At 46.6% G+C, this 17,921-nt stretch overlaps 1 protein-coding gene across 2 annotated transcripts in view; it reads right to left on the bottom strand.

Annotated features, from left to right (window-relative positions):
- The window catches only part of foxj3 (forkhead box J3), a 68,043-nt gene that overhangs the window by 13,764 nt on the left and 36,358 nt on the right, over positions 1-17,921 (bottom strand). For both annotated transcript variants that reach the window (XM_062460587.1, XM_062460588.1), the window contains exons 3-5: positions 13,355-13,429; positions 10,163-10,246; positions 2,632-2,733 (exon numbers count right to left, since the gene is read on the bottom strand). In XM_062460587.1, coding sequence (XP_062316571.1) covers positions 2,632-2,733; positions 10,163-10,246; positions 13,355-13,429 — 261 coding nt within the window. The remainder of the gene's footprint in view (positions 1-2,631; positions 2,734-10,162; positions 10,247-13,354; positions 13,430-17,921) is intronic.

The raw sequence follows: 17,921 nt of genomic DNA, 5'->3' as shown, positions 1-17,921 counted from the left end.
CAGAGCATGCTGACACAGGCAGGAGCTTGTGCACACCCTGGTAACCACACTGTGTGATGTGGGACGTTGTGCTGTTTGCTAGCGAGCGAGCCAGCCAGCCAGTCAGGCTTCTATTCTTAGCGGCGAATTAAGCAGAAAGCCAGAGGTGTCTTACATGTGAGACTAATCTGGAGCATGAGGGATGGATTATGAAATCAAAAGAGAGATCGGCCCAGGTGCCTCCTACAATGGCAGCCGGCGGGGCGTGCGATCCCCCCTTCGCACGGGAGCGAGAGGAAGAGCGAAGTGTGAATAGAGGGGGAGAAAAAGGCATAAGACTTCCTCAGCAAGCACGCTACCCAGGAGTCCCTACTGGCTGCTGCCTACCACCACCCAGCTCTCGTTCATGGACCTGGTCAGGTCTTGGCGGGATTTTTTTTTTTTGATGAGTCGATACTGAACGAGAAAAGAGGTGAGAGAACAAAAGAAAGAAAGAATGAGCGAAGGGAGAGAGAAAGAGAGAAAAAGAATTTGAGAAGTGTCAGAGTGCGTCGAGGTTCTTACATGTGCAGCCCTGACAGTGAGAGAGAAAGAAAAAAAGAGGAAGAGAGCAAGTGAGCGAGTGAGAGAGAGAGACAGAGAGAGAGAGAGAGAGAGAGAGAGAGAAAGAGAGAGAAAGAGAGAGAGAGAGAGAGAGAAAGAGAGAGAGAGAGAGAGAGAGAAAGAGAGTGGGGGTTTCCTGTGCTACAGTGTGCTGTCAGAGGCGTGGCCTGCTCTGTGTTGACAGTGGAACAGGGAGAGAAACAAGCTCTCGGAGGAGTGCAGATCTGCTGCTGTTCACCTCACTTTACCACAGCAAGGAACATGTTTACAATCAGGAGAACAAAAGACACTTCTGAAAACATTCCTTTACACACACACACAACTCTATTACCTGTAGACACGCTGCCTTACAAGCACACACACACAAACAAACAAACATAGGTACGTTCACAAAATACACGCACACCACATCCTTGCCTGAGGCCAAAAAGTTGAGAAGATAGTCTATGAGCTGTACGATAATCAGAAGGTAGTGATTCTATATAGTAACAGTGTTAAACGGGAGGAGGATGTCCTCCACCATCTTACCAGCTTTGTGTTCTCTGCTTTCAAACAGCAAAGTGAGAGTTGGGGGCTGAGCACAGCAGGGATGAACAAAGCCCATTTTTCATTTGTCTATTTTCAGAGCAGGATTGGTTCAATACTCATAGCTGCTATCAACTGTCTTCGGAACTGCTGTCCTTGTCACAACCGATGTTGCAAAATCACTGTTATTCATTCCCGTCCCACAAATCAAAATATGGGTATATTGATTATCTATTTTGTTTTTTTACAAACTCATCAATCAGTAGGTCCATTCGACCGGTGTGATATTAGTCAGATAGCTATGGTTAATGGATGTCTGCTATGAGAGCTCCATGCTTCTGTTCAGTGGAACGCAAATGAGAAGCTAATGCATGTGCTGTACAGTATACTCCAGGAAATCCAGATTACATTTTCCTGTGGCCTAAGACATCAAATACCCCCAAGTACAGTATTTAATCACATGACTTCCTTCACAAAGATTTGAATGCCTTTTTACTCTTTGACTTTCTCCTTTTCCTTACCCCCTCAGACTCTTTCTCCCATTCACACACACACACACACACACAGACACGCACACGCACGCACACACACGCACACACACACTCGCAAAACCCCTTCACCCCTGTTCTCCACACACCCCAGTTAATATTAAACCGGCCTATTTCTTTTCTCTCTATGCGTGCGGTAAATGAATAAGAGACTTGCAGGCTTTTTAACAGTCCTCCAGAGAGCAGGCCCTGGTGGGCCCGGAGGAGAGGGCTTCAGGTTAAAAAGCCCATTTACATTTCTGAGTGAGAGCAACACACTTAGAGCCAACAGTCTGCACTCCCTCGCTCCCGTACGGCCCCTTTCCATTCATGGAAGGCTTCGCACCCACTCACACATGTACACACACACACACGCACGCAGTTTCACGAGGAGGGTTAACCGCTCCTGCTGTACAAAGCAGCGCGTGTCAAGGTGTCACTATGGTTACAAAGCAGTGTGTGTCAAGGTATCACTATGGTTAACTGTAAGCACACAGAGAGCATAGCGAACATGGTGCTGTATACAGCAAGGCTAGTCATTATAGAGAGTGTGGTTCAGTTGATGAGTGAGAGCACAGTAGCTGATGCTGTGTTGGTGTGTGTGTGTGTGTGTGTGTGTGTGTGTGTGTGTATAAGCCAGCATGGAGGCTTGGCTCCAGTGGTGCGGTGCAGCTGTGTGTTTGGCATGTGTCTGGAGAGGCAACAGGTTGAGAGGGCAGAGGATATGGAGGTGGTGTGTGTATCGTTCTAAAGTGTTGCTCTCATGGGGGAGGGGGGTGGTGTGCGTGTGTGTGTGTGTGTGTGTGGGGGGGGGGGGCATATGTGGGTGGTTGGAGAAGAAATGTGAGGGTGAAGTGATGAATGAAGGACTATGGAGAAGGTGAACTATGTGGGGTTACTGAACAACCAGTCATCCAACCAACCAGTCAGACAGCCAGCCAGCCAGGTTAGTGCATGGTAGGCATGGTCTGTGCTGGGTGCTATCGTCCTGTCTCACCTTGTTAGTCACAGTGTTGATGGCCAGCGTTGGCGAGGCACTTCCAGATATCATACAGTCCATCCCCAGAGACTCTGACTCCAGGCTGTATGGTGTGGAAGCCTGCAGGGGAGACACACACACAGTGAATCACTCCCATCACCTCTCACACACACACACACACATTTTGAAATCATCGCTCAATTTGCAGCTAGGGAAGGGCCCTGGGATCCATATCTGTCATGTATGTCGGAAGGAAAGCATACCAGCTCCTCTGATGAGACACAATAATGATTTACATTTGCAACATTTATTTAGGTCACACACTGTATAAAATATTTCCAAGGAGGGTGGAGAGCAACCCCCTAAACACACACACACACACTAACTGTGTGTGTGTGTGTTAGGGCAGATAGCTCCGGGAAGCCTGTCTCCATAAAACTGCTTACTGTAAGAAGATTGGCCCGCAACAATATCACATTAGATTCATGACAATGAACACAAATGAGCTTTCAGGTCTGGAGTCTAGAAGGAGCCAAGCAGACGCCCACAGACAAGGAGCGGTGTGTTCATGGAGACGTACACGCCACATGTTTGACATGGGGCATTTCAACTGGTAGTTGGGTGTGCTTTGCCTTCGGCAAGGGCACAACCTTTGTTATCTCACATATATATTATTATTGTGAGAATGCTGTTAAGCATTCTCACTATTGCTTTTCAACTTCTCAGTTCTTCCGCCGTTTTTTGGCCTTTAACTCGTTCTGCATACTTTAACCGATTCCTACAACTTTTGTATCAAAACGTTCAGCTCCTTCAGGAGATGATGGCTATGACTTTTGGTATTTCTCACTTTTATACTTTTTAAGACATTAAGGTTTTTGTGCAAATTATTCTCCCATTAAAAGTAATGGTAAATCCTTTCAAATCATTAAAAAGCTTCCTCCTCTTTCAAACGTAACTACTTCAGCTTACTTTCAGCTAGAGACACCATTCAACCTTTAAAATGTTCACAAGACATTCAGCTATTCCCAAATGATTCAGCTTTTTCAAATGTTCAGCCAATTTTGAATTATGACAGTTTGAAATACATTAAAATGTTTGCTCCTTCTTGATTTTTATGAATGAGCAGCAAGCAGAGTGGCACACTCTGCTTGCTGCTCTTTTTCTGATATTCAACTAATTTGTCAAACAAATTCCTCTAACGTTCATATAGTTTAACTTACAGAAACAAGTTATACCTTAAAATGTAGGAAAAATTGTCCTCTTTCAGCCAATGTAACTACTAAAGAGCTCACATTTACAGATTTTCAGCTATGAGCCTTGAAGCGAGAGCAGCCTTTCAAATTCTCTCACTAACTTCAATGGAGAGGTGAGTAAAATCAGTCAGAGAAAGCAAGAAGGAACAAGATTTTGAAACTGCCGATAGAGTCGTATTTCTGACCGCACAGACATATAAAGGACATCTCTGGTTTCGGCAGAGTCTTGGGTCTCGGAAAATATCCTTATATTTTGGATTGGACGTATAGTTTTGCGTCTAGGTCAACTTGTTTGAGGTGTGGATGCTAGGTAAATGTTCGTTTTTCTCTCTGCCTAGCTCGTTAGCTATCACAGCTGCGCCATCACCGTGGCAACCAAACAAACAAGCACCAGGAAAGCAAAAGGAACACGTTTTTGAAACTGCAGGTAGAGTCGTATTTCTGACTGCACAGACATATAAAGAATATCTCTGGTTTCGGCAGAGTCTTGGGTCTCGGAAAATATCCTTATATTTTGGATTGGACGTACAGTTTTGCGTCTAGGTTATCTTGTTTGGGGTGTGGATTCTAGCTACATTTCTCTTATTCTCTGCCCTCAGCGCGTTAGCAATCATAGCTGCACCATCACCGTAACGACAGACACGCACCACTCAGTCTCTCACACAGGTGATTGGTACGTTTACTTGACCATGAGAAACACGATTACTAGCAATTGTCGGTTTATGCCAATAATACGATTACTCCGTTTACATGTGTAATTAGTTATGCGATTACTCAATAAACGCGTCTACATGATTCTTTTTTATTAATCGTTGTATGCTCCACGGACAACTTGCACCATCATCCTTCTGCAACAAAGTGTCGCCGTGTCTTCCTGTATCGGCCCTACTGCTGTATGTTTCATTCCATCAACACATTGAATCCAACTAAGAAAGCCGAGTAAACGCACTCAATGGTAGGCTACATCTGCTACTGCTATTACTATCCCAACTATAATTTCAGCTGTTAAAACGATAATATTCTTGTTACGACTAGCTAGCCTACTTCTTCTGTTTAACAGTTCAGCTTTCAGCTTCTCCCGCATTGTAGGCTATTTTAGCTCTTAGCTTTGTTAAGATGATGCAGATGATGCAGTTCAGCTTCCACACTGCCTCTTTTGTGTCACTCACACATTTTTGAAATTCATTTCAGCTTGCGGGTATTTTCTCATTTCTCACTTTTATACTTTTTAAAATGTAAAGGTTTTTGTGCAAATTATTCTCCCTTTAAAAGTAATGGTAAATCCTTTCAAATCATTGTTGGAATGCTGCTCCAGCCCCTTTCAAAAATACCTTTCGGTTGCTTTGAAGCTTCAGCTTATAACTTTCTACTAAATTTTCACTATTTTCAGCTTTTTTAGCATGGTCAGCTATCCCCATTCAGGTTTTCAGCATTCTCACTGCTGTTTCGCAGGAACAGCCGTTTCTAGTTGTGAGAATGCTGTTAAGCATTCTCACTATTGCTTTTCAACTTCTCAGTTCTTCCGCCGTTTTTTGGCCTTTAACTCGTTCTGCATACTTTAACCGATTCCTACAACTTTTGTATCAAAACTTTCAGCTCCTTCAGGAGATGATGGCTATGACTTTTGGTATTTCTCACTTTTATACTTTTTAAGACATTAAGGTTTTTGTGCAAATTATTCTCCCATTAAAAGTAATGGTAAATCCTTTCAAATCATTAAAAAGCTTCCTCCTCTTTCAAACGTAACTACTTCAGCTTACTTTCAGCTAGAGACACCATTCAACCTTTAAAATGTTCACAAGACATTCAGCTATTCCCAAATGATTCAGCTTTTTTAAATGTTCAGCCAATTTTGAATTATGACAGTTTGAAATACATTAAAATGTTTGCTCCTTCTTTATTTTTATGAATGAGCAGCAAGCAGAGTGGCACACTGCTTGCTGCTCTTTTTCTGATATTCAACTAATTTGTCAAACAAATTCCTCTAACGTTCATATAGTTTAACTTACAGAAACAAGTTATACCTTAAAATGTAGGAAAAATTGTCCTCTTTCAGCCAATGTAACTACTAAAGAGCTCACATTTACAGATTTTCAGCTATGAGCCTTGAAGCGAGAGCAGCCTTTCAAATTCTCTCACTAACTTCAATGGAGAGGTGAGTAAAATCAGTCAGAGAAAGCAAGAAGGAACAAGATTCTGAAACTGCCGATAGAGTCGTATTTCTGACCGCACAGACATATAAAGGACATCTCTGGTTTCGGCAGAGTCTTGGGTCTCGGAAAATATCCTTATATTTTGGATTGGACGTATAGTTTTGCGTCTAGGTCAACTTGTTTGAGGTGTGGATGCTAGGTAAATGTTCGTTTTTCTCTCTGCCTAGCTCGTTAGCTATCACAGCTGCGCCATCACCGTGGCAACCAAACAAACAAGCACCAGGAAAGCAAAAGGAACACGTTTTTGAAACTGCAGGTAGAGTCGTATTTCTGACTGCACAGACATATAAAGAATATCTCTGATTTAGGCAGAGTCTTGGGTCTCGGAAAATATCCTTATATTTTGGATTGGACGTACAGTTTTGCGTCTAGGTTATCTTGTTTGAGGTGTGGATTCTAGCTACATTTCTCTTATTCTCTGCCCTCAGCGCGTTAGCAATCATAGCTGCACCATCACCGTAACGACAGACACGCACCACTCAGTCTCTCACACAGGTGATTGGTACGTTTACTTGACCATGAGAAACACGATTACTAGCAATTGTCGGTTTATGCCAATAATACGATTACTCCGTTTACATGTGTAATTAGTTATGCGATTACTCAATAAACACGTCTACATGATTCTTTTTTATTAATCGTTGTATGCTCCACGGACAACTTGCACCATCATCCTTCTGCAACAAAGTGTCGCCGTGTCTTCCTGTATCGGTCCTACTGCTGTATGTTTCATTCCATCAACACATTGAATCCAACTAAGAAAGCCGAGTAAACGCATAGGCTACATCTGCTACTGCTAATACTATCCCAACTATAATTTAATCTGTTAAAACGATAATATTCTTGTTACGACTAGCTAGCCTACTTCTTCTTCTTTTTAACAGTTCAGCTTTCAGCTTCTCCCACATTGTAGGCTATTTTAGCTCTTAGCTTTGTTAAGATGATGCAGTTCAGCTTCCACACTGCCTCTTTTGTGTGACTCACATTTTTGAAAATCATTTCAGCTTGCGGGTATTTTCTCATTTCTCACTTTTATACTTTTATACTATTAAGGTTTTTGTGCAAATTATTCTCCCTTTTAAAGTAATGGTAAATCCTTTCAAATCATTGTTGGAATGCTACTCCAGCCCCTTTCAAAAATACCTTTCGGTTGCTTTGAAGCTTCAGCTTATAACTTTCTACTAAATTTTCACTATTTTCAGCTTTTTTTAGCATGGTCAGCTATCCCCATTCAGGTTTTCAGCATTCTCACTGCTGTTTCGCAGGAACAGCCTTTTCTAGTTGTTATTCTTTTTGCCCCCCTAAAACTCAGTCAATATTTGGCCTACATAGACAACCTATGTGTCAAAAGTTTCGTCTTGGTAGCGATTGAGTTGCTTCTATTGGGATTTACGTTCCGTTGTATGGTTTAAGTGGAAATTACGTTTTTGTGGCGAAAAGTGAAGCTAACGGTGGCTAACTTGCTAGCCACAGTCAATGACGCTACTTACGTCACTAACGTCACGAAAACTCGCGTGACTACCTCTAGCAGAACATTAGTTTAGCAGCTCGTTAACTTCTGGGAGATAGCTAAGATAACTGCTTTACTGCAAGGCAGCTGCAGAAACGCCACAAGCAAAGAGGCCAGGGTGATAACTATTTACTAATTTTACTTTGTGATATGACACACAATTGTGACGTGTAATGTACAATATAAGCTGATTTTATTAAGGAAGTACATCTACTTTCGGAAGTATTAGCATCATGACATTAGCCTCTGTTGCCCGGGCAACACATACTACAGTGGTCTATGATGCATCTGTTTTCAATCGTTAAAATAAACATTCCTCACAAATACATTTTCGTTGTAGGATTTATTATGACATTACATTACAAGTAAACGATTTGTGGGTGAAATTATCATTACCTGTGGTTTCAAACCAGCGTTGCTCACTGCAACGCTGTAGCCTACGCGAGACACACTACAAAAACATCTACACAGCTGTAGGAAGTCAAACGGCGACAGAACATGTTCGGCAATCCCCTTACTTAAACCAAAAGTCTATGTAACTACTAACCTTAACTTCATTGCCACAGCCTAAACTTTGTCAATCTGTTCATGAAAATAATTAATTTCAGCCTAAACCGTACAACGGAAAGTTGAATCCAATTCAACCAACGCAATCGCTACCAAGACGAACACAGCAGTAGTCTACTAGTACTGTACCGTAGTAGAATTTACCGGGGCAGCTTCTCCACACAGGGCTATATCGCACTTGGCGTTGTTACTGACAATGATCGCTACCAGTGAGCTTTTTATGAAAGCGATTTTCCACTAAATAAATGTCAAGCTTATTTACGTTTTTGAGGGCATATTTTCAGTTAGCAGATGGTACTGTTTGAATCGCGATTCCATCTTCTACTGCCGGTAACTTCTTAGAATAATCTTCAAAGGGGGTTCTTTATTCATGAATGAATGCAATATGAGTAGGCTAAATTCCTTAAAATATCACGAGAAGGGAAAAACTTAAGGACGTTTAAGTCATAGAGATTAGGTCAATTTTTACACCGGTCTGCCAAATTTATTCGTTTTGATTCAACGATGAGGCTGCCTCTTGCAGGGGAAATGAGAAGACATCTATTTCATTCTACACTTCACTCGTATTTTCAGTTGTAAATGAGCCGCAAAAAAATGCTTTTAAATCTATGTAATCTTTATAAATAATAAGTATGCATTTTTATATAAAATACAGAAATATCAGTTGTAAAAATGTCATTCAAAAATGGAACCCTGTGCAACCGACGCAAGCAAGCACACCCTACAATTTCCCCAGAAATTGTACCCTCTCTAGTTACATGGATGCATTTCGGCCGCGCACACACAAAACATGTCTGTCTGACGAGCCGACATGCTACACAGGAGGACAAAGACATGGAACAGATAGAGCAGGGGTGGGGAACGTCGGGAAATCATTTGGTCCGGCCCGCCATGGCACTGCAGGAACCATATTATTAGGTGCATTATTCGTTGGCAGCAGCACTATTTTAAGATGTGGATGAGGACCGTGGAGGCGCGCAGCGTTGCGTACCAATGTACCAAAAAATTTCGCTCGCACGCTCGCATTAAGTCTGGAATTCCTTTCCAGCAAATCAAACCCAGAATACGTTGTTGGTTTGGGCTAAGCCCCGAATGTTTACAACGTATGGCTCCGCGCCTGATTAACACTCAGATCGATAAGCAGTCTCAAAAATAGTAGCAATATAAAAAATTATACGATCCCTTTCCGTAATCATGATACCCCCCAAGAAATGTTCGATGCACCCCTAGTCAAAGCAGGCTGCATCCGTGCCAGCTAACATCACAAACCTCACCAAAGAGAAGCAGTTCCAGCCATCACATTAGAGGTGAGTTAATTAAATGTTTGACCAAATATAGCAGGCACATTTTTAAGTTGATAATTCTGTACGGCCCCGAATGATTTTATAAATATCCAAATGGCCCTTGGCAGAAAAAAGGTTCCCCACTCTGAGATAGAGGAACAGCAACAGACATACAAAGAAAGAGGATAGACAGACAGACAGACAGACAGGCAGGCAGACAGCATAAACAGACAGACAGGCAGACCCACTAAGCCCCAGAGCCAGGTCAATCTGAGTGGCTCACTAAAGCTATGAGGCTGTACATTACACTGGACAGGGCTCATACATAATTAAAGACAAAAGCTCCTGCTCAGAATAACCCCGCGCGCAGATCTGCATTAATTGATGTTTGTTCACAAAAAAAAAAAAAGAAGACTGCAAACTGCAATGTATGTAATGGTTGCCGGGGGCCTGGTTTATTAATAAGGAGCCAACTACAAGACAGGCTGAACCAGACACACTGAGAGGATGTTACATAAAGAACCTCCCACTGAGAGCGGACGTGACTGTGTGTGTGTGTGTGAGAGAGTGAGAGAGAGGCTGAGGGATACAGAGAGTAACATAGAGGAAATAGGAGACAATAGAAAGAAAGAAAGAAAGAAAGAGAGAGCAACCAAAAGAAAGGCAGGTAGAGAAGGTAGAGGTTGATTCTGAGCGCCCTATCAGACAGACGGAGAGACTGACCCTTTCTCCGGAGCGCGGCCTCTTCTTTGGCCGGGTGGGTAAGGTGTCCTCCTTTGGGTTGGTGTCTATGGCCCAGTAGGAGCCCTGAGAGAGAGAGAGAGAGAGAGAGAGGGGGGAGAGATAAAGCGGGAGAGTGAGTTATAACTCCATACAATGACAAGAACACAGACCCAGGGGCTCCCCTACACACAGTGCAGCAGCATCCATGTTGGAGGGAGGAGAACCAGCTCTGTTCTCAATTCCGATGCTGTTTATTAAGACATCCCCACTTTAAAACCACGACACTAATTCATATTCACATCCACACACCGAGCAAAAGACCGAGACAAGCTGCTTAAATGCATTGTCAGTCAGTCAGTCAGTCAGCCTGTGACAAGTCACTCAGCCTTAAAGCAGAACTGCCAGTCAGCCAGCCAGCCAGTCCGTCAGCAAGCCTACCAGCCAGTCAACCAGGTTGACTGGGGTATGAGGCAGCAGGGTTGTCTTTAAGCTCAGGTATGAGGAGACGTAATCAAGGAGAGACCAGTGGTTCTGGCTCTGGGGCTGGAGATACCTACCTCCTGCTACAGTCCTCCACTATATTCCTCTCCACCACCTCGAGAAATCCATTATTTATCTCTGCATTCGGCCCCCCCATTTAATTTATTTTTCAATGGCGAGTTCCACGCCGCAAGCCAAAAGCAACACTGCTTACAGTTGTTAAAATTAGATTCTCACCCTAAGGTCTTATAACCGGCAAGACCCTTTTCTTTTCTCTCTCTCTCTCTCGTCAAAAATATTTCATTTTTATTTTCTTTACCGAGAGATAGCATCTCAATTGTCAGGAGAAAGTGAGATCAGGACCTTTACAATGACTCCTTAGCAGAGGGAATAATTGATAATTTCAGTCTGAACGGGAGGTCAGACGCTCTCATGTCTCATGTCAGGCCTTGTCTGCTATTGCAGACCAACCTGGCCGCACACCAAGCAACGCTGCTCCTGAGTTTCTTAAGAAACGTTTCAGCTCAGACTAGCGCCGTATGCATGTACAGCGTGTAGCATCCTACTCTGGTTCAGAGCAAAAACAGTTATGTGCTGAATCTGTACGAAGCTGTAGCATTATTATTTATATTAATAATTCTTTAAAATGTTCAAGGCTTGAGGTTAATGAACATATTCCTCTGAGGAGGAATTTCTCAACAAATGAAGCGTAAAAATAAAATAAAAATCTCACGAGAACAAAAGAAGCCAAAAAAAAACTGTAATTCTCTCACAGGGACATTTCTTAGTTTTACTGTAATCTCTGACAGAGATAACAAGGCCGTAATCAGGCGATGATAATACCGGTCTAGGGGATTCTACCGTACCGGTACCGGGAGAAAGGTCAGACTGGTGGCGGAGACAACGGACAGGATGATTAACCGTTCAGGAGTAACCAATCAGGAGCTGCGGTACCGGTACCGGTAGAGCACAGCAGCCTGCTGGAGGAGAGCTGGGCTGGGTGGAGGAGATTTTAATTAGGCAAAAAATCTTCAAGCCAAGCCCCTTGGGAGAGGAGGGGGCGGTGGGAGTGGGGCGGGGGCGGGGGTTGGGTAGGGTAGGCTGCATCTCCCCACTAGGCCCCCAGAGACCCGCCTGGAAAAAAACAAACCCATATAAAGGGCTGTTAAATTATTCACCAATAAATACACTGCATTATACTGGTACAGTAAAGACTGCCTGGTGTGTGTGTGTGTGTGTGTGTGGCCTACAGTATAAAACAAATGAAATGACAAATGAAAGTCCTCTGTCCCTAGTATTCTAATCAGTTCAAACACAAAAGGCCGACTGGTCGAGGCCACAGTGTTGTAACACCAAACAGGCCTCGCTGGAACGACATAGTCTGCTCCCTGACACAAGCCTCACCACCTAAACGGCGTGTTTGCAGCAGATACTTTTCCAGAGTGGTAAAAAAAAAATTGACAGGATATCGTCAAATCCCCCTGGCTGAGATAGGGAGGCCGAGTGAGAGGCATGTCCGGCTCCCTGAGATGGAGGCAGAGATGAGGAAGGGGGCGAGCCTACAGTACGTATGCTTACCCCCCCCCCCCCCCCCCCCCTGTCGACTCAACGACGGATTGGCCACGGGACTCGCTATCTCTGGGTTCCTCTGGCCCCTCACCTAGGCGGGGGTAGGGGGGGAGGGTAAGCATACGTACTGTAGGCTCGCCCCCTTCCTCATCTCTGCCTCCATCTCAGGGAGCCGGACATGCCTCTCACTCGGCCTCCCTATCTCAGCCAGGCAGCAGGTCTCGCGCTCCCGCCACATTACAATATTGATGCAACGTATCAAGAGCTGCTCGCGTCTCTTTGAAGTTGTCTTTCGGGGCGGAGGGTGGGGGGTTCGGGGGGGTGGGGGGGGTAGCGGGGGAAAATTCCAAATGAAACATTAAGGATGCGAGCGTGTTGGCCATGCATCTGGAATGGAATCCATACAGCAATAGATTATTTTGTATTTAGTGGAGCAGCTCCCAGGAGTGTCAATATCAGAGGATTACAGCAAAACATGAAATTAGCATTCAGTCCCCATCCTCTACACGGCTACACGGAGCTCCTCATGTCTCTGTGTGTGTGTGTGTTTGTGTGAGTGTGTGTGGTGGTGTGCACGCATGCTTAGGCAACTATGCAAGCACTAACACAGATGCACGCATGCACACACACACACTAAACGTTCAAGAAGGAAATCTAGGTTACATATAGTTAGGCCATTATTACATATTCCGTCCATAATATATACATTTGAATAAAAAGGGCCCAACACACATCATGTGAATAATTAACCAGGGAACTAGTAGCACGAATGACTAAAATCTGACTGGAAAAACTGTGATAGGAGAGGAGGACATAGGAGAAGAGGAGAGAGGGAGAAGAGGAGGAGGAGATGATCACTATTATCGGTGTTGTTTGGAATGCTGGGGACGATTTCAATCAGACGATTTCAGTTTATGGCTCCTTCACCATCAGTCTGACCTCTTAAAAAGAAGAGATTTGGATTGGATAACCTCGTGGCGGTGGAAGGTTCATGATGGGTTTAGAAACATGCTATTCCCAGACTGTCAGACTATTTCTTCAGTATGTCTTTGAGAATCTGGCTTTTGTTGAGGTTTTTTTTACTAAAAACCTTTTGTCTAAGTGCAACTTTGAAAGAGTTTGAATCGAAAAGAGGGGTCTTACCTTTCCCGGGTCATCTTTGGAGCGAGGCACTTTGAGAAAACACTTGTTCAATGACAGATTGTGCCGTATTGAGTTCTGTGGGAAGAGATAGCAGGAGGGAGGGAGGGAGGGAGGGGGAGAGGGAGAGGGAGGGGGAGAGAGAGAGAGAGAGAGAGAGAGAGAGAGAGAGAGAGAGAGAGAGAGGATGGGGGGAGAAAGAGAGAGAGAGAAAGAGAGAGAGAAAGCAGGGTTAGTGGTGATGGATCAACAACCTCATTAACCACCATGGAACCACTCTGATATTGGACTCCAGATAGCTGCTCACTGGTGAGACACAGCAGTCAGGAAGCTGTGTTCAGCAGGTAGGCTTGGCCCACGTCCCCGAGTGGAGCCCCAAAACACGAGCAACGGGAAGCGAGAGACGCCGAGCCCCCCCCGTCCCAGTGCCACACTGGGACGGGGGGGCAGCTGAGGTGACTCTGGCTTTAATGACCGTTCCATCAGGCTCTTGGGGAGGTGGGTTAGGAGGATGGAGCAGCCTGCCTGAAGGTGACTGATGGGGGCCGGGGGTCTGGAGCTGTCATGAGGGCTGCGGAGGGAGGTGGAGTCGAGTGGTACCCCCTGAGCTGGGTCTTGCTCCAGGAATGGGTCGTCTCCCCCCCCCCCCCCCCCCGTGAGCCTTCGTTTACTCCCCTTCATACATCCAATAAATCAACAACTTCCTGGAATGGAACGCAGGCCTGGTTTATTACATTCAGCCTTGTAGCCCTGGAGTCAGTTGGAGATGGGCCAACTGCAGGCTGAGTGGACTCACATCTCTCTCTCACACACACACACACATCTACCCGTACGCACGCGGGCGCACACACTTACCCATACACACGCGCCCACACACACCTACACACACGCACCCACACACAAAAACATGCACATGTGCACACACAGACAGGCACACTAACAAGCACACACACAGAGAGACAGATAAAGAGAGACTTCCGTGTCAGGCCGGCAAACATCAGAAGCAGGCTGCTGGAGCCCAGCGCGGTGCTGCCCATGCATACTGCATGGTGACAAGAGGCTGAGACAGCATCCGTTTAGAGAACATACAATGGCTCTGAGGGCAAGGCCTAACCTCTGCAGAGGGACAGTATACTGTAGACCTGTGAGTGTCAAACAGCCGTAAGCACTTAAGTTCAAGTAGAACTATCCCTCTATGTGCTCAGAGGGCCTGTGTGTGTGTGTACTACAGTATGGTGCTTCCACAGGAGTGTGTCTTCACTACATTAGAGCCTTCTCACAGGGCTAAATCATTGATACAGCCATTAAGTCTTCTCTACACCCTGCCCTGCTCCCGCTGCCACAGCAGTACACATTCAGTTTTTATGAACCTCCTCTCCTCTTCTTTCCCCTCCTCTCCTCTCCTCCCTTCTCCTCTACTCTCCTCTACTCTCTTCTACTCTCCTCTACTCTCCTCTACTCTCCTCTCTGCTTGTTTCCTCTTCCACCTCCTTTTCCTCCTCTCCTTTCCTCCACCTCTCCCCTCCTTCTCTCCCGTCTCCTCAACGACACGCTGCATTCTTTAAACATGCTCTCCAATCTGGGACTCACACACGCATGCACACACCCGTGCGCGCGCGCGCGCACACACACACACATCACTGGTGTGAAACCAGCAGGCCTCGGGGGGTCCGCCGTGGGAGACGGGGCGATGCCCAGGGAAGGGAGGTGTTGTGACACGGCTGTGGAGACGCCACGCCGCGGAGGATGTGATGACAGCCACTCCCGCCGCGTTTTAGAGATCACGGCGTCTGCTCGGGGGGGCCGGGGCGAGAGAGACGGCAAGTCAAAATCCCCCAAACTCCCCCCCCAATTAACAGTGACTTAGCGGCAACGTGCCAGCCGAGTGACATCTGAATGTAACATTAACGAGCGAGACAGAGAGGGCGAGGGAGGGAGAGGGTGAGATAGGGAGAAAGAAAAAGAGAGGGAGCGAAAGACAGGGTGATGGAGAGAGAGAGAGAGAGGAAGGGAGCGCTGCTTGTGACTGGTAGAGGAGTGCCTAGCAATGGGGCTCCAGGTTTGAATCATCCCCCTGCTGCGCGTGTCTGTGCGGTTAAGTCTGACACCTCCAAGATCATGACCAGGTTTGAATCACTGTGGTCTTGTCAGCCTCCCTCTTTGGCCGACAAGAAGTCACAAAGGAAGTCGAATCATATGACAGGATGTGAGGCGGACTTGGGAGGGGTATATGTGTGTGTGTGTGTGTGGGGGTGGGGGGGTTGGTAGCTGGGGTCAACGAGTGTGAACAAGGGAAGAGGGGGGGGGGGGGGCGCGCGTTCAGAGTGAGTCAGCCAGAGCCCTCTGCAGGGGGCCAGCCCAAGTGCTGCCCAGCATGTACCTGCAACCCCCACAGCGCACTTCAAACCCATCACTGTGTGAGTGTGTGTGTGTGTGTGTGTGTGTGGGCGCGCCGGCCGCCTCCAACCCATACCGCAACGTGTCTCCTGACTACTGTCCTGACGAATGTGGTGATTTAACACACTAGGACAGCAGTGAAGGCGTAAGCAACCCCGCCCTGTGACCCTCCTCGACACACACACACTCTCCCCCGCACACACACACACACACTCCCCCGCACACACACACTCTCCCCCCCACACACACTCTCCCCCCCACACACTCCGCCGACACAGTGGTAGAAGGGTAGTTGCAGCTCCACAGCAGAAGGGCATCCGGAGGGAAAAGTAGGTCGTGCTGACCTCGGCGCTCCCGTGTGTCAGACGATCAGAGTGAGCAGAAGGGACAGGCCCAGTCCCCGCTCCTCACAGCATGACATGGGGGGGGCGCCACCCAGGGGACCTAGAGGGATGCACTTGCTCCATGGGTGGGATACACACACACACACACACGCACACACACACGCACACACAGGTGTTACATCACTAAGGCCTACCTGGTATTGTGTGCTTCAGCATCTGGCTATTACAATGCTAGCTCTGACTAGCTGGCTAAAGCGCCATGGCGGGGCAACAGCTTCTACAAGCTGTGGAGGAGTTGTTGGTACGTCGTTTCTGTGGAGACCTCGTCTCAACCGTTCGTCACACTGAGGCGCGGCCCGGGACGGATTAAAGTGCAAATGGCGCTCCCTGGATTAACGCAGTGGGGATTTGCGTCATCGCGATCGACATGTTTGCTCCGACCGCGTCCTGTGTGGAGAAAACAAGCGGCCCTGGTCAGAGCCGGGCTCCAGCTGTTGTTGCTCCAACAAGGTGGCGGCTCTGTGGAGGGATGGATTCGTCTGAGGGGGCGTACGATACGATTTGATAAGATGATGTGAATATTGTCCGAATGATGTGATGAAATATCGGTTCATCCTTCATCCTTTGCGGAAGTGGTGCAACAGTTATCAGCCAGAAACAAAGAACATTCCCCAGGTTCCCACAGCCAGCCCAACCCTGGCCCAGGGACCTCGCTACTCCTACTCCAAGGTGGTGCAGTCGTACAATGAAGCCAGGACTGGATGACCTTGGTCTAGTTCAAACAAGGACCTGACACAAAGTAGATCCACTTCCTATTCAAGCCATTTATTTATGGGGGGGTAGAGAGAAGGAAAGGAAAAAAGAAACCCCATTAAGTATAAAGGAGCAGGCTAGAGGTCACTGAACACAGGCCTTTAGATAGCAGCCTCCAATGGTGCTCACAACCTGGAACATGCACAACTGCCACTTCACATCACCAGTCTGGCAGCAGAGAGAGAGAGAGAGAGACACAGAGAGAGAGAGAGACACAGAGAGAGAGAGAGACACAGAGAGAGAGAGAGAGAGAGAGAGAGAGAGAGAGAGAGAGATACTCCTAACTGCAGACAAAGCAGATGAGGGCTGAGGTGACCTTGTACTAACCTGCTGCTGCAGGGGGGACCACTACCACTGCCAGTAGAGCTAGCCCCCTCTATTCTGCTCTGCAGAGCTCTACTCTGCTTACTGAGTGAGAGATCCCTCCTAAGGACGGGAGGAGGAGGAGAAGGGGAAGGTGGAGAGAGGGGGAAAAAAAGAGGGAGAGATTGAGCAAGAGACATTGAAGAAGAGAGACATGAAGAGGGTGAGATATGGAAGGAGAGAGAAAGAAAGAACAGACAGGATAGAGCCCAGTTGGGAATCAAGGTACTACAACCGTGCACAAAAAAATCGAATTAAAAAAATCCTCATAATAAGCTGCTTTTGTAAGAGTACTTCAAATTGTTATGTGACCGTACCAGAGGTCAACCTGTGTCTCCCACATGATCCAGCTGCCTCCGCAGCAGACCTCCTCTGCTGGAGCTGACTGTGTGTGTGTGACCCCGGGTCAAACAGCACACACGTACGCGCGCGCGCACGCACACACAACACACACACATTGGCGCACCCACAGGCGCGCGCACACACAGACCTCATCAGGATAGACCTCCAGTCCGGGGCTCAGGAATCTAGCACCTACACTGTCTATTTGTGGCATGTGTGGTGAGGACGTGTGTGGGGGACTACTCCTACTACACTCACATTGAACATGATGGGCCACTGTTCGTCTCTCAGTTCGCCTGCCAGAACACTGA

Source organism: Osmerus eperlanus, chromosome 1, assembly GCF_963692335.1.
Source record: "Osmerus eperlanus chromosome 1, fOsmEpe2.1, whole genome shotgun sequence".
Classification (NCBI taxonomy): Eukaryota; Metazoa; Chordata; class Actinopteri; order Osmeriformes; family Osmeridae; genus Osmerus; species Osmerus eperlanus.
Note: the sequence above shows the minus strand (reverse complement) of the source record. Positions and strands in the feature narration are given on the sequence as shown.